Genomic DNA, 26,822 nt, shown 5'->3' with positions numbered 1-26,822 from the left:
CCTTTTTACCAATATGTCCCGCCAAACTGGATGGTCTGTCCGGCTATTAGGATTGGCGAAGTGACAACCCTACACCCAAAGAAAAAATCGACTGACTCATTATAACAAAGTAAAATCGTGGAGTCGTCTATGAATTTATACAAAAATTAAATATTGCTGTAACTTAATTCTTTTACTATTTCAAGTAATGTAATCATTCAGTTACCCTTTTTACATTTTTTACACTATTTTATTTACTTATACGAATAAATATTATACGTACTAATACTAATAATGTATAATATTGAATCCAAAATAAAGTATTTTTTTCTCAATGTTACTACATATTTAGTGTAATCAAAAAACTTATTGATTGTCAATAATTTCACAAAAATATTATTTAATTAATCATTGTTGACTGTCCGACTATATGTTGGAGTATCACATAAAAATTTGTGACATATTTTCAACTTTATTTTCCCCGATAAGTACTTTTTATCTGTAGTAAGTCTAGGTAAGCACTTGTCTTTGTAGCTATGGAAAGCAAAACAAAGTAATGGTGAAATATTTGGCTTCGATTATATATACAGGCTGTCCCAGAACTCAATTTCAAGCAGTGAGAGAATTGATTGTAACCATCATGAGAAAAATCAGAAAAAAATCTATTCCATGCAGTTTGAAAATTAGGGGCATTAAAGACAAACTTAGAAATTTGGTCAAACTATAACCATTATTCGGTGATTGGGGTTAATTTTTATTATTTATGTTCATTTAAACTTTGGAACCATAAAGCCAAATAACATTTCTAGAATAATGAAAAAAAAAATAATGACACAATAGCCCCAAGTTTTCTAGAATTTAGACTATTTGTTAAACTATATTTAAAATTTTCATGAATTGTCGAGTTTGAAAGGCCCTCTTTTAAAAAAATGTACTAAAGTGCCTTGGCAAGTGCCATTAAAAGTTCGGACATTTAATCAGGATTGTAAATGTACAATACTTGTTAGTTTCATACTAAAAAAAAACGAGAAAAAAACCTCAAGTAACCCGATTTTTGCTAACCCATTTTACTCCGTTCAAATCTTTCTTATTCACACAAGCTTATAGTAGTAGGTTCTTAATTTTACGGCAAAATGATGAGAGAAATGGGTAGTGGACATGTTGTCGTGAGCGAGCGAGACAGATGTGCCACGCAGTGAGACGTAGATGCGTCGTTTAAACGCTCGCAAATGAAACAGATACAGTCGCCATACCAAGCAAATGGCTACGCTACCAGTCTGACACCAGTTAGTACATTTTGCTCATTCTGTTTCAGCTTCAGCTCAGCCTACTGCGCGTCTTTCCGTATTCGCTGTTGTTGGCTTCTCTTTTTGGGCTTGGATTTTTGTAAATTGAACTTGTTGATTCCATACCGACAACTTTGGGTTGTCTCTTTTGGAATTGGGCTTTTGTGTTGGTATTCTTGTTATTTACTTCACAAAAAATTGCGAACAAGCACCTCATTTATGAGGAATGCAGATGCAATGTAATTGCTGCCGCTAGGCTTTATCGTGAAAGATATCCAAATTTAGAGCGCTATCCAGATCACTGCTTATATGTACCGGCCGCACTCACGGAGGGCGGCCATTTCCCGATTCAAATACGGGCTGGAGGTAGAACTCGCTTTCCTTACGAGGAAGATGTGTTGCAAAAGGTCGCAGATGACCAAAGTATTTTCGTTTGTACACAAACGAAAATACTTTTCTTCTTTTTTCTTTTTTTTTTTCTTTTTCCCGTTCTTTCTTATTGTAATAGCACAGCACATCGTATTTTACAAAGACCCGAAATGCATCCGTTTCACGTACAACGAGTTCAAACTTTTCTTCCTCAATGTTATCCTTATTTGAATAAACCTAAACTAGGTTAAGATTTTTCTTTATTTTAATTATTTTACTTACTTTTGTTGACTTTGGTAAAAGTGGCATCATATCTGTCTCGCTCACTCATGGCAAACATGTCCACTATCCATCTCCCTTATTATTTTGCCGTAAAATTAAGATTCCTTGGTAGGTCCAAGGAAATAAATAAATAAAAAAGTGAAATATTGAAAAGTATTATATAAATTTATTAAAACGTATGTATTAATACGTGAACTTTGTATCCTTTTTACGAAAAACAGCGCGGACGGATGAATATGAAATTTCGCGTACTTATAGTTTATATAGAGAAGGTTTGCAGAATAGTCATATTTTTTTATTTAAATTATGCATAAAAATATAAATAATCATGTTCAAACCTATAATTATTCAATAATTTCATTTGTATGAAGTTAATAGATCTTTTATGATTAGGTTGTAATTGTTCACGTCCTTTTTACATGTAATTAAAACTTAATATTTATTATAATAATTTATAAATTACTGTAAAAGTTTTACTATTTTGTCATAAAGTGTATATCTTTACGTACTTTACTTACATATAATGTTAAATTACTTACGCATTTTTAAAAATATACTTTCTAAAACATAATGAAATAATGTCCACTACGCGTATCAAATAAATAAAATTAAAGTTACATACATTATTGCTAAATTTAGGTTTATTGTATCAAATATATAATATATATAGATTTTTTAATTGATATACCTATCATTGACAGAAACGCAGACTTACTGTCTCTTTTATAAAGTAACTAACCTTCGTATATTTTCACATTTCATTTAACGTAAGTACGTTAATGTAGTATACATTAAAATTTCTAGCTGTTTCATAAAAAATGTCGTTGGCATATAAATAAACGTCGTAATTACCAATTACAATATATACAGAAAACACAAAGATTATTTTTTGGTGTTTCTTTCAAAGATAGTAATAAAAGCACTAGTTTACGTTAATTATAATCACGGGAATATGTAACTCTACCTCAATATTTCTATTTAATTCTTTACTTTAAGAATCTTTATAATTAATTCGTATCGTAGTTAGTTATACCACTGTACCACTGTATTGTAAATTCTAAAATATCAATGTGCCTTCATAAATATAAATTATATAAACAAACAGGAAGACTCCGTAATAGTTTTGTTCAATTGGGGACCGAAGCTTCGTCTACTTGATTCCCGCGTTACATTGCGACACGGACGCGTGTCCGTGATATCGTGGTACGGGGAGAACGAACGAGCGCTGGCGGTCGATCGGCGATACGTAAAACATATTATGTTATCTGTGGTAAAACTATCGGGGTGCATGAGGTGCGCAGACCGCGGGGCCCGATTTTGAAGTAATAGTTTATCACGGCGTCGCCTTAAAAAGCGGTATGATTTTAGTCATTTTCATTATATTAGGAAATTTACCTTCATCTATACATTTATTGAAAATAACAGCAAGAGATACTATCCAGTATTTTAACAGTTATGCCCCATAGATCCTCTGTTTTTTTTTTATTTTTATTATTAAGTTGTTTAAATATTTTCATTATTTCTACTGATGTTGTGTGTCTAAAGTTAAATACAGCTGATGACTTGCTAACATTGTCTGTTAGCACAGTTTCAGCAGCAGACGGAAGATTTTAGAGCCTGTGTCGAATCGATATGTTTCAAGCTTATGGCTTCAAAAATGACGATTCTTCCATTCAATCTCTCATCCCCAATTTCAATCCCTTACAATCCTTTTTTCGCGTTAAAAAGTAGTCTATGTCCTTTCTCAGGGTGTAGACTATCTGTGTACCAAAATTCATTTAAATCGGTTCAGTCGTTTTGGCGTGAAAGCGAGACAGACAGAGTTACTTTCGCATTTATAATATTAGTAAGAATTATGTTGTAGATAGAAAACAAACATGGTTTTTATTAAAAAGTTTATTATTTTTTGTTAAAAAGAAAGTATTTACAATTCATTTTTCATCAATTTACAGTTACTTTTGTACATATATCTAGATGTTTACTTGTACTGACAAAAAAAAAAAAAAAAGACCATCTTTATTTTATACATAAGTACAAAAATAATAAATATAGGCACTTATAAACAGATGGTGATCATAATAGGTCGCTACCAGAGCACTATTCATGTCTCAAGGCTGTACACACACCACGTACTGCCAGACTGTCAATTTTGGTACTCATAGCGGCGTGAGTGGTGACAGTATACTGCGCACCTACATTCCTTAAGTTCCCTGTGTTATTCTCCCTACATAGCAGCTGCCCACATACATAACACACTCGCAGTCGTCGTCATTATCATCGTCGACACTAAAACACGCAAACTGTTGACGGAGGCGTTGTGAGAGAGGGGCACGTGGTCGGTGGACTGCTCACTTGGCAGACCAAATGTTGACGTCAGAGTCCAGGGTGGTGGTGGTGGTGGTGGCGTGGTGCGCCGCTCACGAGCGCAGGTAGTGGCGCGGCGTGTAGACGCGCGTGAGGTCACGCTCGCTCATGGTGGGCACGCGCGGCTTCATCTCCGGTATGATGGCGCTGCCCAGCACCGACAGCCCGTTACTCGTTCTGCACACATTATATGTACATATTATTACATTTTTCCACAATATATTTTAGTAGTGCAATGTAAACAACTATACAGCATTTGTGTACATCTCGGATGTCTATGGTTAAAGTGAGGGGAAAGTTTTTTTTTTTTTTTTATTGCATTCGTCTCTAATTCATATATGCCCTATATATGAATTAGAAGCACTGTATGCAATAATAAGAGATACAAATGTTAATGAAGCATGAATACCATTTCTTTTATTTTTTTCCCACAATAATAATCAAAATTCATCTTCATCATCCAGTGACACGTTTGCCATATTAATCTGTGACATACCATGGTGTTTGTTTTTGCAATGGAAGAAATGTTGTGAGCAGAGGTGTGTTCAGCAGGTTACTAACTTGAGTAAGTTTGGAGCGTCGTCGGGCAGCCAGCAGTGCAGGGAGTACCCCCGACGAGTCTGAAACAACCGCCTTCTGGATGTAAATATAACTAACATTTAGCGAATGGTTACCTACTTCCCTACTCGTACTCGCGACTACTTCTTATATAACTGCAATGACAATCCGACTGTGGAACCACCTGATGGAAAGTAGCAACCGTCGCATATGCATGAACAGCACTACGATAATCATGTCACCAAGAACAAACAGTACAAAGCACGATGTTTGGCGGAAACATACGGCACGGAAATACGAGGGGAACCGAGTGGGATGGATATAAAATAAACGGATGGATGAGCGTGACATGTGGCAGACAACATCCACGTTACGAAGCCACAGCAGTTTAGTATTCAACGCAAGCGGTGCAAGAGTAGCGAGTGCACGTTCATTATAGTCCATTTGGTGATATAATTGCCGTGTATGAGCGACACTTGTCATTTTTTTTTTGCCAGGGCAGGGCTGCTACCTACTTTGCCGAGTGTTACTAAAGATATAACAACACAGAACAGTGACATTTTACCTTCACTGAACTCTTCATTTTGCTGCGCGATGCGCGATACGTCTCCAGGTCAGGCAGAGGATCATTAGATTTCTTCTCACTCTTTGTCGCAAGAATCGAAGAACCTGTGTAATTAACAAGAAAAATTGACTCGAACCTTGTCTATTATGTTCGGCGCTACAGTTATAGTTTAGATGTAATCCAATTGTTGTGCAAATATGTCCACCCACCTACACAGGATGGCGTGGAAGACTAACCCCACCCCCAGTAATCCCCAGACACGCAATAATTAAAAAGAAAGGTAGTGGAGCTAAATATGGCCCTGCTGTTTTTTCAGCATACCTCAGTGGCGCCCTCTATGAACTTTGTTAGTATGGTTGGTGAGGACCACAGATAACATAATATTACATACAGATACCCCATCCCATACAAGAAAATGGTTCCTTCCTAACTCGGGCTATTCTTCGGGCTATTTTATTTCGCCACCGTAGCCGCTAGATGTCTCTAGATCTGAAGCAGTTCGGATTACTAGTGGGTGCTTAGTAACAAAGCATGAAAATAGATGGCAGTCAATTCAGTCTACATGACATCTGTTTTGCAAAGATATGTATATAATAGATATGTAGGTAACTGTATCGTGTACCTCATTAGGGACGATTCAAGATTCAATGTAAATGTGTAGGTATAATATCGTTAGCCGACACTCTGCAGATATGGCTTATGTGCCAATGTATATACCTATTATGTTATGGTTTATTTTACATTCCATGCCTATTTTTTTGATATGTTGTAACGCGTCTGCGCTATACGTATAGCCCGATTTTGATACTTTTATACTCGTACGTATCAAAATCGGGCTATATGATTTTTTATTTCAATCGTTATAATCGTTTAAGAGACTGGTTTTAGCTACAATTAATTTACTGGTATATACTTCATGTATTCTACGATGTACCCCTCTTTTCCCTAATGAGAATTCCGCTATATCTTATATATAAATTTTGTATCACAGTGTTAGTTGCCATATTTCTCCCACATTTTGATGAAATTTGATATGTATACTTGCCAGGTCTGAGGTAGGGTTGTTATCTATTTTTTATACCCCTAAGTCATAGGGGTGGCCTACCCCGAAAAAATATTTTTTTGTATTATGGACAATTTTTTATTTATTTATAATGTTACATTGAAAATACATACACGCCTAAATTTTCACCCGTCTTTCACCAACCCCTATTTTTAATAGCGATATTCTTACAAATATTATAAATGCTAAAGTAACTTAGTCTACTACGCCAAAACTACTGAACTGATTTAATTGAAATTTGGTAGAAAGATAATGTAGACCCTGAGAAAGGCTACTTTTTAATGCGAAAAAGTATTGAAAGGGGAAATGAAAGGCTATATGAGGATATCGTAATTTTTAAAGTCAGATCTTGTAAGATTAAGTGAACCTAGACCAAGGTTTTTCATTATTGGGGCGTGTGGTCGGGCAACCTCCTAGTATGGGCCTGCCATTGGGAGGCTTCCCCATCCTCGTGGATACGTCCGCGGGGAACGGTGGCCGAGCAATGGTTTGGTTCTGGTACGCCCCGGGCGGGATAGTAGACGTTCCTTCGGGATACTGCTACTATGTCGGCCAGTAGCCCGGCGAGTAGGGGGTGGGCGCTGCCTATGGCGTTCGTCCAATAAAAAGTGGTGGTGTACAGCTTCGGCGTAAAATTAGAATGAATTGTTGGGTAGGGAGCGGGCGTCGTTTTCGGCGTTCGTTCATAGCTTAGGGTAGAGTAGGTGGTGGGTGTCATATTTTGCACTCACCTAAAAAAGTGTAAATAGTGTAAATAATTAGGTTTAGTTTAGGTTAGTTTTTGTAAATATGTAAATAGGTTTCTTCTTCTTCTACTTTTTGGTTTTCTTCTTTTTATATTTTGTTTGTTTTGTTTTGTCATTTTTGACTATTCTTTACCCTATCCTAATATTCTTTCTATCCCTTTAGTTTGTTTCTTTTTCTTTTCTTGTTTCTTCTTCTGCGGGACCTCACCCGGGTAAAAAAGGAAACAGAAGACCATGGCAGAAAGTCAAAAACAAAATATACCCCAGGAAGGTACCAGCTCAGCTGGAGAATCCTTCCCCACCGCACCGGATTCGCCGGGGGTGGGCAGTCCCATGTATTCTGGGGGGGACAGCTTATGCCGTGAGTGGGGAGAAGTGGAGTGTGTGGACGATGAGAGAGAAAGGCGAGAGATGGTCGAGAGGATCCTCGTAGAGATGGAAGGAGAAGTGATGGAGGGGTTGGAGTCAGACCTGACGGGTTCGAGTCTCTCCTTGAATTCAGGGATTGAGACCGACCTGGCAGAGACACATGAGACACCCAAACCACAGCGTAGGGTGTCACAAAGAAAAAGGAGAATCGTCGAGAAAACACAGCTCGATTCCGACGATGACACGCCGCAAATTATGGTTGTGGCGCCAAAACCAAAGGCGACGAAGAAGACGGCTCCCGCTAAGGTGAGCACTACCGGACGTGACAAGGAGAAGGAGGTGGCGCAACCTGTCGCCGGAACATCCAGGCCTCTGCCGCATGCTGGTGGTATATCCCACCCGAAGACACTGCAGCATGCGGATAAGCTCGGGGCCGAGATCGAGGAGGGGGTTAAGGCGATCCTTGAAGAGATTGCCAAATCCAAGAATTTGAAAGGCGGAGTGATAAAGAGTATCAAGGACGCTGCCAAGACCATCCGGGCGGCGACTGAAACTCTGGTCGATAGAACGGCTACAGTGGAGTGTGCGGAACTCCGTAGAGAGAACGCCCGCCTAGCACAGGACCTGGCGAACCAACGCCAGCTCCTGAATTCTATGCGTGACGAATGTGGGAAGATGCGCAAGGAGATGATAGCCCTTCAGCGCCAAGTTTATTCTTCCCCGGATGCGCAGGTGGGTCGTCTACAGACGGCTAATGAGAACTTGGAGCGCCAAGTACAAGAGTACTGCTCCGAGAACGTCCGGCTGAAGCAGCAGGTGATGGCAGGCAACTGCGAGCTGCGGAAGCTGAGGCGAGAGGCGGAGAAGACTGCGACTGAAAAGCCGCCACAGTCAGAACCCACTCCTATGGAGACACCGGAGGAGACACCGGCCCCTACAACATCAGTGGGGCCCGCGCCGGCGGAGGATGCAGAGAGCCGGTTAATAAGGCGAATTGGGGAGCTCTTCAACCCCCGGTTTGCCAAATTGGAGGAAGGCCTACTTCAGGTCCAAGGGAAGAAGCCGCCGCCCAAACCGGGCGTGCCGAAGAGCACCCCCAGGCCGCCTGTTAATCGGGCAGCTGGTACGGGAGCAAAGAAGGGCTCGCTTAGCCAGCCGGCACCAGTCGCTAGGGCTGAACAACCAGAAGGAGCGCCACCGCCGTCCAACGTCAACAAGGAGGGATGGGCGACGGTAGTACGGCGCGGAAAGAAGCCCCGAGCGACAATCACGCAGTCGGCTCCTGCCACTCAGCAGAACACCGCTGAGTCGGCCGCCGCTTCCCAACAGAGTGCGGCGAAGAAGAAGGCCGCGGCAGAACGCCGCAGGAAGAAGAGGCGGCTGAAGCCTCCAAGCTCGTCGGCGATCGCTATCACGATCGAGCCGGCGGCGGAAGAGTCAGGGCTGACGTACGAGTCGGTGCTCCGAGAGGCAAAGGAGAAGATCTCCCTAGCTGACCTCGGTATCACCGACCTCCGGTTCCGGCTGGGTGTGACTGGGTGTCGCATCCTAGAAGTGCCAGGCGCCGACACCGGCGACAAGGCGAATTCGCTGGCAGCGAGGCTGGCGGAGATCGTCCCAGGAGGAAGCGTCCGGGTCACTAGGCCGGAGAAATCCGCCGAACTACGGATTAGTGACCTGGACGACTCGGCAACCGCCGATGACGTCGTCGCCGCAGTAGTGCGGCAGGGGGGGTGCGCTGAGTTGAGCGTGAAGGCGGGCGAAGTCCGGCGCACTCCCTCTGGTGTGGGCACAGTCTGGGTGCGATGCCCAGTCGCTGCAGCCAAAGCCCTGATCGAGGCAGGTCGGGTGAAGGTAGGTTGGACGATGGCTCGGGTGCAATCACTCGACCCGAGACCCATGCGGTGCTACCGGTGTTTGCTCACGGGTCACGTGGGCCGACGGTGCACTGCGGGGGAAGACTGCAGCGATAAATGCTATCGCTGTGGTCAGGGTGGCCACAAGGCCGCGAGGTGTGCCGAGCCATCGCCAAAGTGCTGGTACTGCGCTGCGGCTAACCGCAAGTCGGACCATAGAGTCGGCAGCACTAAGCAGTGCCGCTTGCCAAAGGCCAGAGCCGCAGCCGCGGCGCAGGTTACCGGCGGGGGGGGGGATTCGATGGACACCTGAGTCTGATCAGTGTGGGCATCGAATCCATACTTGACCCTAGGGTGGAGGATTGTTAGGGCAATCCGAAGCTCACCGGGGAGGCATTAGGGTCTGGGAGGTGGCGTGCAGAGACTGTTCCCTGCACGCCTAGATGGAAGGTCCCTTCGATGGGAACCATGCCGGTGGTCTTGGAGAATGCCTTGTGCGATCCCATGGCCACGGCGATTATGTCGAGGAGGAACAGTCGTCAGGTTTTTAGCAGGTAGGAGTCCGGCAGTATCCATTCTTCCCTAAGGGAATGGTTCTCCATGATGGATTTTCCTGACGTAAAAAAAAAAAAAAGGTTTTTCATTATTAGAAATGTGTAACGGGGTAACACGTTATTTAGTGCGAAATTGTGTATATTACAATAAAATTTAACGAGAAAATATTATAATGATGTCACTGGGACACTCATTGCCTTACTACTATATCGTCCGTTAGTCGGGAACTTTCTGGAAACACGAGAGGCGCGCTCCTATTGGTTAGTAGATGAGGTAGACGAGTCTCACGGCGCCGCAGCGTAAGTACTTACTATACATACGTAGTATACATATGGGTGTTACAAATGTTTTTATTACGAATAATATTACTCTGTTATCTAAGCAAGTAATGTGTGCTTATTTTGAACTTGATAACATTCTGAATTACTCGTATATCTTTCAATATCTTTAGCGGTATAAACCAGGTTATGTACTACTACTAGTATTGTTAGTGAGGGATAAAGTTGATGAACAAAAATAAAACAATATTCGTATTAAAAATATATTCATCTAATATTTTTGGCATTATTTTTAAGTTTCTTCCAAATACAAGGGGTCTGACATGGGGTGTTATGTACCTACATTAAAAGATACTTTTTGAAATGTATGAAATGTATGTACCTACATTAAAAGATAATTTTTGACATGTATGAAATGTATGTACCTACATTAAAATATAATTTTTGAAATGTATGAGATGTATGAAAGAAATGTATGTACCTACATAAAAAGTTGATTTTTGAAATGTATGAAATGTATGAAATAAATGTATGTATGTACCTACATTAAAAGATAATTTTTGACATGTATGAAATGTATGTACCTACATTACAAGACAATTTTGACATGTATGAAATGTATGTACCTACATTAAAATATATTTTTTGAAATGTATGAAAGTAATGTATGTACCTACATAAAAAGTTCATTTTTGAAATGTATGAAATGTATGAAAGAAATGTATGTACCTACATTAAAAGATAATACATAAGTATTATTGGAAATAGTATTACTTGCTTGTTCGGCTATTTTTAATTTACTTAAAATTTTTTTATATGTTTAATTTACAATAATAATATATTAAGTGTGTTGGCGACAGACCTCTTTTTATAGATATTTCTATTTTTAAACCACATATTTTTATATACAATTTTTGACATATATTTTTTATTATATTGTTTTGCGACATTGTGTCATATACGCTACCACTAAATACATCACTATAATTTTGGTAAGTAATTTTATTTATATTACCCTATTTCACTGCCGTTGCCAGCCGCAATATTGGTCCTTCTACCGGTGTAATTACCAGCTAATATTAAATATTTTATATACAACAAAAATTTATATAATTTATTTCCGAATATTTCAACAAATGATGTTGACAAGAGGTATGGCAGCGGCACAAAGCGAACCAGCGGATCTAGATATCCCTCCTTCAGAGGTATCCGCTAGCGCTTCACGTGTCATTAATCCCCACGGTTCACATCGCGGCTCCCATCATTCATCGACCTCACTCCGAGCTCAACGTCTTGCGGCAAAAGCACTACATGCACGTCGCTTAGCCGAGCTCGAGGCCGACCGAGATCGCGCCGCCGCCGAGCGGGAGCGAGCCGCCGCCGATCGGGACCGTATGGTAGCTAACTTAGAATTAGAGGCTGAATTAGCGGCTATTGATGAAGCTGCCAGCTTGCACTCACAGTCGTTTAGAAGCTCTAGAGTAGAAAATTGGGTATCTCATACTAACGCATCTTTGTCTGAGAGACAGATTATGCCGTCCCAGCACACACCTGCGCCACAAGTGCCTGGTGTTTCCTGCCCAATGCTGGCCACAGACTGCGAGCGTGTGGTCTCGCCTGGCGTCTGTGTCACTGGCATCAGTGCCGGTGCCGCGGCGCGCGAGCACGCGCCCCATATCGCATCTGTCCAACCGTCATTGGAAGTACCGGAAGCATCATTACGATGCGGCCGCAAGCGCGCTGCCTCGCCAGGCGTTGCAAATATATTATTTGCGACGCGCGAGCACGCGCTTCCTTCTGCGCCCGCACCGTACGCAGTGGCAGCATCAAGTGCCCACGGCGTAACCTCCACCCAAAACTACAGCTACGGTGTGCCTCAGCCAGGCACTACTGCGACACTGGGAGCTACAAATAAAGCCGGCGCGTTGCATTCCAAGCCGCCCTCTCACGTTCATAATCCTTGTACACGGACACACACGTTAGGTACACAAAACGAATTTATTTGTAACCAAAATAAAAATGACCGCTCACATGTACCTACCACTTCACAAAACCAACCCAGTGACTTCCTGAAGTTGGCTGAAGTCATAAGTGACCTCGCCCGTTGTAGCAGTGGAAAAATTAACCCAGGTACGGTAGTTAGCTTGCCTATATTTTCCGGCACGTCACCCACTCATTGGTTAACATTTAGAAGCTCATATCTAAATTCCAAAAATATGTTTTCGGCGACGGAAAATATAGGTCGATTAAATAATGCACTCCGAGGAGCCGCCCGTGATGCTGTCATTTCCCTCCTGGCCTTGTCGCAAGACCCAGAGGAAATCATGGAGGCTCTGCAGGAGCAGTTTGGTCAACCTGAGCTTCTGATCCGTCACTTAGTATCAGAAGTTAAGGCCATGTCCAAGCTGTCAGCATCTGACGGTGGCAAGGAACTCCACCAGTTAGCTTGTGTGGTACGCAACTGTGTCCACACCATAAAGATGTTGGGTTCTGTGGAGTACCTCGCCTCTCCAGAGTTGTTGCATAGTGTGCTACTTAAATTAACTCCACTGATACGTGAGAAATGGGTTGATTATGCATTCATAAATGCCGATACCGGGTTCCAATATAAATTAGAATTGCTTTCCGCCTTTCTCACACATCAGTCTCGAGTTCATTTGAGGTTTGGCATTGTCGATGACATTTCGCGCCCTAAGCCTATAGAAAAGGCTCGCACGCATGTCACGACTAATGTCAGCTCAGACGAAAGTCCGAGTGACATATGTTATGCCACCGCCTCACACTCTACAGCTCGTAAGTTGTCAAAAGGCAAAGTTACTCCATCTACGGCCGCAGTTGATAACAATAGGCCCTCAAATTCTCCCTCTATTGCTTATTGTTTATACTGTAAAAAGAATGGTCATGAAATCTCAAATTGTGATTTATTTAAAAATATTTCTGTTAATGATAGATGGGATTGGGTTAAAAATAATAAAGTTTGTCAAAGATGTCTCAAGCGGGGCAAACATTATTATAGGACTTGCAAAGGTAACTGTAGGGTAATAAATTGCAAAGGTGGATATTACCATCATGAGTTACTTCACAAACAGTTAACAAATTCTGTTCATTACAGTTCAACAACAACTGGCGAACGTGAAGTAAGTTCGGAGAGTGAAGTCGCACCAGTAATTGTGGCCCACGCTCACGGCAGTAGTGCGATATCATGCGAGACGCCCTCTCCTTCGCGCTCACTTCTTAAAGTGCTGCCGGTAACTGTAACTGGACCAAAGGGTGAGATGGATATTTATGCTTTATTGGATGACGGGTCTACAGTTACTCTGATTGACCAAATAGTAGCCGACACAATCGGTGCACAAGGGCCGAAAGGCACTATTCAAGTTAATTGTGTGGGCGGCTTGGCGAAAGATTCTGTAGTAACCTACATTGATATTAACATCAAAGGCAAACACTCTGACAAAACCTTTAATTTAGAACGGGTTCGCTCAATACCTGATTTGGGTGTAGCATGCCAAACAATTCGATCTGTAGATGTTGCAAAGTTCTCTCATCTTCAGGATTTGGTGAAAGAACTGTCTTACGAGGAAGCCAAGCCTCTCTTAATAATTGGTATTGACAATTGGCATTTGTCATTACCGCATGGCATCCGACGCGGTTCTCGTAACCAACCTGTGGCTGTCCAAACCGTTCTAGGATGGACAATGTTCGGTAGGCTTCCGGGTAAATCCGCGGAGTTTATCCATCATAGCTCGGTTTCCGATTTAGAATCTTTAATAAAAGAACATTATCATCTCGATTCGATTGGCATTACAAAAAAGAACTTCCACAGCGTAAACGATGAGCGGGCTTTGGCTATTTTAAATGAAACCACCCAACGTCTTCCTTCAAGTAAGTTTGAGACTGATTTGCTCTGGCCACCTGATATCATCTCAATTCCAAACAGTTATAAATTAGCATTACCCAGAGTTTATTTCAGAGTACCACCCCCGAAAGAAAAAGTTTCTTCCGGACGGATTCCCTAACGGTTTTAAAGTGGTTGCGTAGCGATGCCCGCACGTTTAAGCCGTTTGTTGCTCACCGTGTAGGAGAAATATTAGAGACTACAAACGTTGCCAATTGGCGTTATGTTCCATCGGCCTTAAATGTAGCAGATGATGCTACACGCGGTCTATACTCTCTTTCCTCTTCCTCTCGATGGTATACTGGCCCAGATTTTCTTTTGTCTCCACCAGAAGAATGGCCTCGCGAGCCTGCGATCATTGCTCCACTAGTAATTGAGGAACTAAAACCCGAACACGCGTTAACATTTTTGCTAACCGAACATCCGGAAATGCCATCTCCGATCGTAGCGAATCACGATCATTTCGGTCGTTGGGTTCGGTTGGTTAGAGCAACCGCTCGTGCACATCATTGTGCTAAAATATTTCGGTCGCTTTTGAAAAAACCTCCAAATTCAAAATTAAAGAGTGCTGCCTCCAAGGTGTCCTTCAAAGTTTTGAAACCTCTTTCGGCCGCAGAAATCTTGGAGGCCGAGAGGCACCTATTTTTATATACTCAATTGGAATCATTTAAACACGAATTCTTGAGTCTTACCGCGGGTCTTCCCCCAACTAATCAAGGGAGGCTTAGAGGTCTTGTGTTGATGTTGGGAGAAGACGGTTTAATCCGTTTAAATGGAAGAATTCGTGCTGTATTAGATGCTCCCGCGCAGGACATTAACCCTATTGTTTTAGACGGTCGACATCCAACTCCTTCTCGATCACTATCATCGGAAATTTGGTCATGGTAATATCGAGACCGTCGTTAACTTCCTGCGCGGCAAATTTTATATAATAGCTTTACGCCCAAGTGTCAGGTCTGTTGCCAAACAATGCAGTTTCTGTAGGATTAGGAAGCTTCTCCCATCTACGCCTCAATTTGGTGATCTTCCTGAAGATAGGTTATCCTATCATCAGCGCGCGTTTTCCTCCTGCGGTCTTGATTACTTCGGTCCAGTTGAAGTTGCCGTTGGGCGCAGACGAGAAAAACGCTGGGTAGCTCTATTCACATGCCTTACCATCAGAGCCGTTCATTTGGAGATCGTAGGAAGCCTTTCCGCAGATGCTGCTATCATGGCCCTAAGAAGATTTATTGCCCGTAGAGGATGTCCAGCGAGAATCATCTCAGATAACGGCACGGCTTTTGTCGGCGCAGCCAACCAACTCACGGACGTTTTCGACTTCGCGGCCAACCATAAAATAGAGTGGGTCTTCATTTGTCCAGCGGCACCATCAATGGGAGGTGCGTGGGAACGCTTAGTGCGATCAATAAAGTCTGCGCTTTCTGTAACCCTGAAAGAACAAGCTCCAAGAGAGGAAGTATTGAGTACCCTACTTCTGGAAGCGGAAGCAGTAGTCAATTCTCGCCCGCTGACACACGTACCAGTAGAGCCGGAGACACTACAGGCCCTCACACCCTTCCATTTTTTATTGGGCACACCATCAACCGAGTTGGTCCGTCCCCGCACCGATGCAGATCTTTGCCGTCGCTTAGACCACAGGAAGGTACTGCGGTTAGCGGAGCTGTTTTGGGCCAGATGGCTTCATGAATACCTACCCACGTTGATTCCACGAAAGGCCGGATCGACGCAAGCCAAATTCAAAGTGGGAGATCCAGTTCTGGTGGCGGATCCAAATCTTCCGCGAGGAACCTGAAGGCCGTATTTCTAAGATATTCACCGGTCCTGACGGAGTGGTCAGGGTGGTGGAGATCCGGGGAAACATGGGGATCTTGAAAAGACCAGTGCGCAAAGTGTTGCCCTTACTCCTAGAGCAGGGCACCCAAGAAAACTGCGCACAGTCGCCACTGTAGATTGGTGCTCTGCACCGGGGCGTGCCATGTTGGCGACAGACCTCTTTTTATAGATATTTCTATTTTTAAACCACATATTTTTATATACAATTTTTGACATATATTTTTTATTATATTGTTTTGCGACATTGTGTCATATACGCTACCACTAAATACATCACTATAATTTTGGTAAGTAATTTTATTTATATTACCCTATTTCACTGCCGTTGCCAGCCGTAATAAAGTGCTTATTATTGGAAAATATAAAAAAGACATTTAATTAGGCCGATACAAATGACGACAATGCCATCTATGAAAGCATTTTGAAAACATTGAGCCCCATATTAGCACTGATTAAAGTGTAATTAAGTACTGGAAAATAACAAAATGAGTAAATATATGAAAATTACTTTTCTAAACGCATTATTTCATTTTAACATGTATATATAACTTTTTAAAAATTGATTAAACATTTTTGAAAACACAGTTCTGTTTTTTAAAACGTTTGCAAAACTATGAAGAATTCCATCGATACCAATCACGCCATCTATATGCAACTTTTAGCAATAATAATGGCTACTTCCTCATTGAGTGCCACTGGTGAGGACTGACGTATCGTTATATGTAAAAATGAAACAATATTTATAAATAATCATGACAGTACTGCATCTCTTATGTGTAGTATTTTGGTTTATGATTTGATTGGCTGGACTAGTATGTAATGTGTATACTTACCTAAAGCCTCCTTCTTCATGGTGACAGTGAGCCGGCCGCTGTCGGCGTGTGTGAGGTGCGGGTGCGGGGGCTGGGCCGGCGGCAGCGGCGGCGGGCGGCGTTCGGCGCGCGCGTGATCGTGCTCGTGTTGGTGCTGGTGCTGGTGCTGGTGCTGGCAGCACGTGCACGCGCACGCGACCGACTGGGGCGTCTGACACCGCCACTCTTCACACTGCAGCACACCCAACATATTGTACCTCACAACAGTACGCAACACAGCCACAATGTGTTATCTTCTTTACGAAAATATATGAGACAGAGCAATCGCACTCGTATTGGAAAGGAACTGACCTCTACCATCAGCTGACCCTAGTTCAGAAGCCAGGACTATGAAAAAATTGTAAATGTGACTTAACTGATGCACTAACCTTAGAGAGAAAAGGTTGGTACGAATATAAATCTAGATTAGTACTGGTCGGTGAACCTGTTGGGAGTGGAGGTTGCAGCCTGCGGCGGCGCCCGGTCGGTGCGTCCGCAGCGGGTGTCGGGGCGGCGGGGGCTGGCGGTGCGCGGGCGGGGGCGGGGTGGGGGGCGGGTCGCGCTCCGCCGGGAACCGAAGCCGCATCTGGACGTCGGCGGGCAGTGCGGCGCGGCACGACCCCGCCACCGTCACAGACCACCCACCTTCGCACACAAGACCACGCCTGCCTATATTTTTTATGGATGATAAAAATGGAATGATGCACCCGACTGCGCTTACGGTTTATTCTGGCGGGGCACCAGTGTAGGGTGATAAAATGATCTTAAGGTTAAGTCAGTTAGTGCATCCTGGCAAAATCACCGAGAATTTACCACGATGGTTTCCAGGGGGAACCACGCTGAGGTCCACATTACTAACTGTCTCCTCCCCCTCTCTCGGCTGCCTATTGGCGATCAGACGCTGGACGACGTGACGTACGTGTCTCTTCTCCACTTCTACACTTAGATTCATGCACCTACCGTGGTTTCCCTCGAGAGACTCCAGCATGGGGTTTTTCAAGAAGGGTGTATTAGGTCACCCTGTGCAATATTGTTCTGTTAGCTGTTCTGTTAATTTATTTGAAACTATAATTTATACTTGTGATGCTGAGGAGTCGTGCCATGAACTGCGCTGTGTTGTTGTTGATTAGTTGTTAGACTGAAAGTTTAGTCATCACCTACATTAACAACTATGTAGTATAACATAAGAAACAGGAAGTAGTTTTAATGTGCAATGGTTATGGACTTCTTGCAGTTAACTTTTGAAATGTCGAGAGAAGTCGTTAACTGTTTTGCTATAATTATATTGATTACACAACATTGTTTACTATGATTGGGAGCAATTATAGATATTTTTAAACTTTCGTGTTTAATATACATTATTTATGTTATTAACCGGGTCTTAACACCAACTAATTTTATGGCAAATAAAGGTATTTACCACGGCTAGTGCAACCTAGTCGAAACGTCGAGAAATGTAGTGTAGTTAGTGTAAGTTAGTGTAGTAGGTAGGTAGTAAAGTTCGTGTTATGACCCGGTTAATAACATAAATAAGCAATCATAGAGTCAGGATATAGTGGTGAGCTATACTTGCGTTGTCATCAAAATATCTAAATTGTGAATTAATAAGCACAGCCATCGTAATAGAACGCTCTGGTTGGTTCATGAGAGTTTGTCAGCAGGCAAGGAACGTGTACAACATAATACCATACTTACATGTATGTATGTACGTCTGAAACCCGAACTCATACCGACAACCCGAACTCACGCATGACATATTTTTTTATCACACACACTATCCTTACCGTCCGGTAGGGACAGTGATAAAAAATATATCGTGCGCGAGATATCGAAAGGTGAAGTAATTATTTAGACTTTGAATATGTAAATATATGTTTCGCTATAGCATTTGTGTTTATATGTACATGTATATGTGAAACACTCGCAGGAATCTCTGCACATAAGAACGGACTATGTAGTAGGTGAGAGGCACGATTGCCTTGTTGCTTGTTTTTTTTTTTAATTGGGTGAGTATAGAACGGTAATCCCGCCTGCTCTAACGGTAAACGCGGCAGGTTTTGAAGATAAGATGGTTTTCAGAGGGGATCGCGTCATGTTGTACTGTATGGAACTCTATCCTTATATAAATCATAGGACATTATAATACTCTTTATTGTATATTTGAATTCTGAAATACATTACCGGCAGTGGGGTCCCATAACCTCTCATTACTAACAATTTCTTCTTTCCGTGCGGAAACTATTATACGCGTATACGACTGAATAGCACCACAAGCATCACCGGTGGACTAAAGTGTCATGTCTTCAACCCTGTAATTATTCTGCCATTTCACGCCGCCATCAAACCGAAACCCAACAAATACGAATCTAGCCACTTGACGGCAGTCACAGAGAACACGGGTGTAACCACGCGACGGATTCGTAGTTTTCCTCTGTAGCATGTATCGGGTGAAGTTGGGTCAGTGAGTTGTACATACATAGAATATTTTCATGGCAACTGTTGACACTATTTGATATATTTATGGTTATTATTTGACTGAGTCGCTCGTTAGATAGCTGCACGTGCCTCGATGACACACCTGACTCGACCGTACACTACACCGGTCGTAATGTTACGCATATTTCTATCTACTTGTAATATTATAATCTTAGAATAAATTAAATTCATCTAATTGTTACCTATATATGTAGTTTTGTAATTTATTAGCTGTTTGAATCATAAGTTTATTTTATAGGAATCTGTGGACCTAATTACATGATTTAGCTCTTTCTTGTATTGATGGCGTGGAAGAAAGATATTAGTCAATTGGAAATTTATATATAGCCTGATTGAAGATACAACCTATGTGGGCTGCAGAAAGGAAGATTATAATGTGAGTCGTAACATTAATTGTTTGTTTGTATAGTGCCATTCTACTGGTCTAGTGGTGTGCTCGTGTCCGGTTTACCTGTGGCGTCCACGCCTGGCGCCACGGCGGGCGGCGGCGAGTCGGCGGGGGTGGCGGTGTCTGCGGCGGAGTCCCGGCGCCGCGCGCTGCGCTTGTGCCGCGCGTGCGTCGACAGCCACTTGGGCGCCAGCGAGCACAGCAAGCTACCGCCCGACTCGCTGCTGTCGCTGGAGCTCGCCGTGCCGCTTGGCTTGAATTCCGGCAACTTTACCGACTTCGTCCTCACCGTCTCCTCCTCGCTTCGCTCCATCGATATAGTTCGAATTTTTCGCTTATCTGTTTTCCGAAATGTAACGTTGCCTTTTTGGATCTGGTCGGTGGTTCGATTCAGATTGTCGTCGATCGGTTCGGTCCCGGTACGTTCACGAGACTCTGATTTTGCTCTCGACGGGTTTTTATTGACTTTGGTCTTTGATCTTTTTGTGTCAGTATCGTTTTGAAGAGGTTTCGATTTATATTTATCTCCTCCTACGATTATGGGATCGAATATTCCGGTTTGGATCGTTCGAACCGTACGGTGTGTGTCAAATTCGCGGTCATATTGGGTCGTTACCGACCTGCAGTCTTTAGTTTTATCCGTTACAACGTTCTTCTCTTTCAAACCTTTACATAAATAAAAAACAAAGTAATGTAACTTCAAATAATTTAATATACAATTCATCGTTAAAATCACAAGTCAATAGATTGCAATGCAATGAAATAAATTATTAACGTGCTGATCTAACAGTGCCATACTTTATTAATAATGTAAAAATATACTCGCTACAAATAATATATATTTTACTGTTTTAATGTTTAATACAAAATATCTGTGGGATGAGAGCGGCAGCAGTGTTACGCTGAAACTACTCTACGGAAACGGAGGAAGCTGTGCAGAGAGATAACAATGTCGGTGCACAAGCGAGCGCGATACCTTCCTCTGGTAGCTTGCCCTCGGGTTGCGTGAAGCCGAGCCACGCTCGACTCCGAGATGTGAGACCGCGTTTGCCGCTAGCTGCAATAGCACTTGCTTCATCGATCGTGTCTGTAGTACCTCCGGCCCTGCCATCGGTGCTGCTCTGTGAGTTATATTTGGTACCGACTGTTGCATCTGTCGTTGGGCCACTGGCCGTACTACTAGTCACGGTGGATGTAGCTTCTGAATGCGTGGATATTTTTAAAGGACTAGTGGCAGCTGATCTTTGGCTAGGTGAAGTCATAGTGGTTTGAGATTTTTTCTTCAGGTTTCTTTCTTCTGTGCTATTTATGAACGGAGAAGTTCCAGCATATTTGTTCTCTTTAGATGTTTTTATACATTTTTGAGAGTCTTTATATTTTATTGTGTCTATAAGCCTAGCTGTTTCCGTATTGCAAGTCCCTCGATTATTATTTTTGTTGTAAGATGGTCGTAATTCATCTGCTAGATTTGGCGCAGATGCTCTGCGACTGTAATGTATATCTTCGTTAGAGGAGTCTATACTTAAGCTGCTCCTCTCTTCGGGTATAATATCGAAGACTCGTTTAAACTTTAAAGAATTCGACCGCGATCGTGGCTCGTAATGAGGTACTGATGATCTTCGGGCTGAATTTTCAGTCGAAAATAACCTTTCATTATTATGTATTACGTCATTGCTTCCATTTTCACTATCAGCGAGCACTTCCAGTAACATGTTAGTAATAAGGTGATTAGATTTGGAATTATTCTCCTGTGCTGTAATTTTTGTACAGATATTGCTTTTGTAATTTTTATTACAATTATTTGGTGTCTTCTGAATTCGTTCGTATATTGGGATGGGTATTCGGGACTTTTTATTCTTACTAACATTACCTTGACTATCATCAGAATTAGTATTATCTGGAGAACTATTGGAGTCGTTTACGTACTCTAATATTTCTAAAATTTCTATACATTTATTACCATCCTGTATTTCAGACTTTTGATAAAATCTTCTTGGGCCACGGTCATCCGAAGCAATAGGAGGATGTGTTAGCAATGATAATTTACCATGAATTTGTTTTTCCGTTTTATTATCATGCATATTATCAGCATGCTGTAATCTGTTCTTTGCAGCTTTACTGGAATTTTTATTATTGTAGTACTCCAGATCCTTTTTCCAGTTTCTTTTAGAAACATTCTCATCAGATTTTGAAGTTGTTATTTTATTGCACTTTTGCTTTATACGCATGTACTTATGCTCATCTTGAGCTATCTTTGATATAACATCATCAATAAGAGCGTTAATTATTGCCAAACAGTCTTTTTCTACGGCTCTTTTGGATCTACAAAAATCTGTTTGTCTTTGTTTCTCTAAATCTTTTTTTAACTGTTTTACCTTGCATCGTCGCGCACATTCCAAACGCATTTCCCTTTTTCTGTGGCGTCGATAAAGTCGCTGTTTTATTTTTTCTGGCATATGGTCGGCTACAACTACATTTTCCTTCTCGCAGTCCAAATCATTATCTTTTATTCTAATGAAAAATGACTCACTTTCTTTAGCTTGATTCAAATTATCCTGATTTGTATACGAGTTTTCAGGCAATAAATCTAAAACATCAATCGCTGATCGTGCTAACTCGTTTCGTCTATTGTTATTAAAAGATCTGCGTAAAAGTACAGATCTGGGAGAGTTTGGATCGTCTAAACTATCTACGAGACTTGTGCAGTCTGAGCCTATATTGTCTGGATCGTCTGAAGAAGAAGTATTTACTTCCATAGAATCCGTATTAGGAAGTGCTGAAAATCGAGGAATTACTATATTGTCATTTGAATCCTGAAAATAATTACCAGCCCCTACGTTACTTATTAATTCAGAGTCCAACAAATGCTTAGTAATAGGTATGTCTGTAGCATTTGTGCTTTCCAATACCGCATCTGTATTGTTGTCAATATAGACGTCCACGTTGGAAATTTCTATATGGGATATTTCTGGTATAGATTTTTGAGAATAATTGTCATCAAGAAATAGTTTCTGTATTTGTTGCAGTACAGCTTTATTTACATTATCGTGTTGTAATGAATTATTATAATTAGATTCCGAAAACAAATCCCCTTCGGCGGCCATGTTTTGGTGAAAAGATTCGCTAGATGTGAGATTGTTGTTAGATTCCACACTTTGAATTTCTTCTCGAAATGAGACCCTATCTCTTAGTCCTCGATGATTAATACATTTATCTTTATTTTCTTCATTATTATATAATTCCTCGTTTCCAAATATGATCTGATTATTGGACATCGGGCTGAGATGTACAATTGTATTAACACCGGTATTTTGCAATTTGACTTTTATTTCTTTTTCTACGATGCTTACTTTACGGTCACTACCAATGGATGCATTCATACATTCGATTTGATCTGTTAGAGAGTTGAGACTTTCAACTAAAATATTAGACACGTATTCATCGATGTTTATATTTTCTGAAGTTCTGTTTGTCTGTACAGGCGCTTTAAATGGCTGAAGTATACTTTCCGGTAAACAACGTTTAGCAGCAGGCACTGAATTAGAATTTGATGTTTCGGAAACCACAATTTCTAAAAGTTCGTACGCTGGTGTTTCCACTGTCAATGGAGTATCATAACATAAAATATTATTATCGTCATTTTCTATATTTAATGATCTTTCACTGAATTGTCCTTCAATTTGAGCGCTACTACTCGATGTCTGCTTACAAATGTTCTGCCCTATATGACCATTCATTTCTTTAGCGGTGGACATTGATATCGTTACAGACTCCGACGTATCAGTCTGGCTTTCGTTTTCAAACTGTATCTCTTTAGGACTATTTGACTCAATTTCTGCAGTAGTCGGATCTGACAATAATGTTTCGGTATCTCGTGTTGAACAATTTTTTTCAATACTGTCTTCAAATTTATAAGCACTACCGTTACTAAATGTCTCTATATTCCTGGTATTAGGTGACACGTCGTGGCAGTAGGATTGACATGTGGAACTAGATTGGTCCGTTTTCACGGCCATCTCAAATCGAGACTCCTCGGCTCTGTCGTGACTATTCCTCATCGCGGCTCTGAGCATTTCGTCACTGCCGCGGAAATCCCGCGGTGAATCATGTCGCAATCGTTTCGGGGTCGCCCAGCCGGCGGCCGCGGCGGCGTGCGACTGTCGGGACGATGTGAAGCTGCTCGATAAGTGCCGCAACTCAGAACGCGAGCCGTCCAGAGATCTCGTCTCGCGCCCGCAGTAAGTTTGTGAATCGCACAGGTCTCCGCTGCAGCAGCAACACGACTGACAAGGGTTGCAGGAGCGGCCCCACATGCGGCGCAGCAGGGCAGATTTACGCATGAGCTCCCGGTCGCGGCGCATGAACCGGTGGGGCGTGTCGCACAGGGAGCTACAGGAGCCCCGCGGCGGAGACGCGGACGCCGGCGACGGGGTCCGCGTGCGGCCGCTCTCCTCCGTATCGGACTTCTGCTGAGCCAAGCGATATCTGAAACGTCCACAAATAGCGCTGTAAGCAACGTATACGATTGAAATTCATAATGTTTGTATAAGTAGATGTGTGGAGTGCACGGTGCTCTTGTTCTGGTCTGGAAATTAATATAAACAATGATAGACAAATATATATATCCAAACAAGTAGTTATATTTACTGATTGAAATCAATAAGAACAACAATCCCGCACAAGAATTATGATAGTAGCATCACGATATTAAAAAAATAGTAGAACGGACACTTAATCATATGAATTACACATATTAAAAAACAGGTTGCTATTAACATTGTGTATCACTACATAGTATAAAACGAAGTCGCTGTCGCTGTCTGTCCGTCCCTATGTATGCTTAAATCATTAAAACTACGCAACGGATTTTGTAGAGGTTTTTTTATAGGTAGAGTGACTCAAGAGGAAGGGTGACACATATATATAATACATGCATAATATTGTAGAGTAACACTGATCAATTTAGAGGTTTCTAATGTGATGTCGTAAGTAAACACATTTTTTTTCGCTTACACTGCAAACGCTGGCTGAACCCCACGAGATAAATCTATGTGTCTATAATTAAGGTGCACTGCACTATTGTACACCTTAATTATGTCAACTTCTAAACAAAACATGTTTCTATTGTCTAATGACAAAAAAAAGCTGTAAACGTTGTTTATAAGGATATTCTGTAGTAGGTAGGTATACTTAGGATCAGCATTGCGGGCCGGGCCGGGGCGGGTGTCTATTATCATTACAAATAGCATTGTCAATGGTCGGTATGATGAATGATAGAATCAAGTAAAGTAGTTGTCGAGTGTGGAGTGGAGGGCGTGTGTGGGGCTCGCTTACTTCCTCATGATGGTCTCCGGCACTGAGTAGCGGCGCCGCATGAGTCCGGGCGAGGCGCCGGGCTGCGGGGACAGCCCCGCCAGCTGCCCGCGGGTCAGCATGCTGTCTACGGTCCGGCCGCGCCCGCTCGGCTCGCCCTCGCCCTCGCCGGCCTTCAACTGTCGCCGCGCTCCGGACGTGTGCGACACGCTGCCACTGGAAACACCAAACAAAATATCAATGCGATATTTATAATAAGCCCAGCTGACACTTGTCTCAACACAAGAGAAGGAACACATTGATTTTATATCTCCGATTATAGAGAGCCTCGGGTCCAGGCTATAATTACAATAACGTGCGAAATCGAGGCGAATCATTAGTTAATTCTTATAAATAAAGTAATTTTATGTAATCGATAAGTAATTAACTATTTTATAATGGTGTATGTTTAATAACATTAATATCAAATCAAATCAAATCCAATCATTTATTCGCAGAACACCGTACTTATAGGTGTATACAATATTCAATATAATGTCCAGTGTATACAGCCTGCATACTGGCGTGCAAATTTTTATATATTATTATATTTGCGTCACACTAATTTTTGGAATTATTGTCATATATAATTAGTATAGGTTAGGCATTAAATTACTAAATTCAATCAATTCTTCGACACTATAAAAACAATGTGCCAATAGTAATTTGGCTAACGAATGTGATTAGTAACGTAAATAAAATAGTAGTTTGATATGAGTACACGTACAGGTACACGTTCGTTCATTTAAAGATTCACTGTTCAGATATAATGTTATGATTGATTGCTGCGGCGGGCGGTGGTAGCGAGACGACGACGACGTGGTCACATATGTACGGAATGCAAACAATGTGCGCTACATGGCGGAGAAGTAGGCGGCAGATACACGACGCCAATAAACGGAGCGGATCATAGAAAGTATGCAAAACTGATGAAGCGAGAGCGCGCTCGGCAGCGGGCGGCGCGGGGCGGCGGGCACTAGCTCACACGGACACCAGCCGTGGCACACGAGTGACACTCCATGACATGAGACGACAAACAGACACACGTCCCTCCTAGTACAAGCAATGAGTTTGTTGTACTAATTTCTTGATCACGTAAGGGAGGCACTTGCTTGTATAATTAGACAAAGGTCTGTAGTTGAGCTGAGTTTCTTGTCAGTTCTTCTCATCTCGAATTCATTCCGAACTGACGGTAGATTTGACATATCATTAGAGTCTGTAATAGACCTACGTGAATAAAGATATTTTTAATTTAAATTTTGAATTTCATTTTCACCATTTTCACAGTTCAGCAAGTAGTAGGTACCACTTACTACTAAACAGTTTTTATTTAGCTAGAATGACAAACGAGCTGGCGATGGTGAGCGGCAACCGATGGTCACCACAGGCTACATGTGTCGTCACATGAAGCGACTCCTTCATGCGATATCATTCTGGTGGACTAAAGTGTAACACTACCCTGTAATTCCACTGCCATATCTCACCATCCAATCTAAACTTACAAAGCAGCGCCAAGATCAAACACAAACAAACACTACTAGGTACCTGCGCAAATCTACTTTATATAGCAAACGTTTCCAATAACACGATTGATACTCGAGAAAAGAAAAACAGAAAAGGAAGACGGAAGCCATCGTGAGTTTATTTACAGTAGTAGTGAACAGTTGCAGGCCGAGACGGTGATGATGAAGACGTTTCAATGGGGAACAATTAAACAGACACCGGCCGTAGTCA

At 42.1% G+C, this 26,822-nt stretch overlaps 2 protein-coding genes across 2 annotated transcripts in view; both read right to left on the bottom strand.

Annotated features, from left to right (window-relative positions):
- Positions 1–4,312: 4,312 nt before the first annotated feature.
- On the bottom strand, positions 4,313–25,185 carry LOC131847515 (uncharacterized). Its single transcript, XM_059197095.1, has 8 exons — positions 25,071–25,185; positions 20,713–24,221; positions 19,800–20,402; positions 17,298–17,497; positions 16,835–17,045; positions 5,404–5,507; positions 4,842–4,900; positions 4,313–4,457 (listed from the first exon to the last, which is right to left on the bottom strand). The coding sequence occupies exons 1-8, from the start codon at positions 25,169–25,171 to the stop codon at positions 4,334–4,336; spliced, it is 4,911 nt and encodes a 1,636-aa protein (XP_059053078.1). The 5' UTR covers positions 25,172–25,185; the 3' UTR covers positions 4,313–4,333.
- A 1-nt stretch (position 25,186) lies between these two features.
- LOC131847513 (uncharacterized) overlaps positions 25,187–26,822 on the bottom strand; it is a gene marked incomplete at its 3' end in the record, with an annotated part of 41,512 nt that continues 39,876 nt past the window's right edge. The window contains exon 4 of the mRNA XM_059197094.1: positions 25,187–25,265. Coding sequence (XP_059053077.1) covers positions 25,187–25,265 — 79 coding nt within the window. The remainder of the gene's footprint in view (positions 25,266–26,822) is intronic.

This window comes from Achroia grisella, unplaced genomic scaffold (assembly GCF_030625045.1).
Source record: "Achroia grisella isolate CSIRO2021 unplaced genomic scaffold, CSIRO_AGI_Agris_v1 utg537, whole genome shotgun sequence".
Classification (NCBI taxonomy): domain Eukaryota; kingdom Metazoa; phylum Arthropoda; class Insecta; order Lepidoptera; family Pyralidae; genus Achroia; species Achroia grisella.
Note: the sequence above shows the minus strand (reverse complement) of the source record. Positions and strands in the feature narration are given on the sequence as shown.

Coding starts and splice junctions, on each gene's coding strand:
- LOC131847515 (XM_059197095.1), bottom strand. CDS start 25,171: ATGCTGACCCGCGGGCAGCTGGCGGGGCTGTCCCCGCAGCCCGGCGCC. Junction 17,046..17,297: donor GCAACCTCCACTCCCAACAG/GTTCACCGACCA, acceptor GGTGTGCTGCAG/TGTGAAGAGTGGCGGTGTCA. Junction 4,901..5,403: donor AAATGAAGAGTTCAGTGAAG/GTAAAATGTCAC, acceptor CGGTTGTTTCAG/ACTCGTCGGGGGTACTCCCT.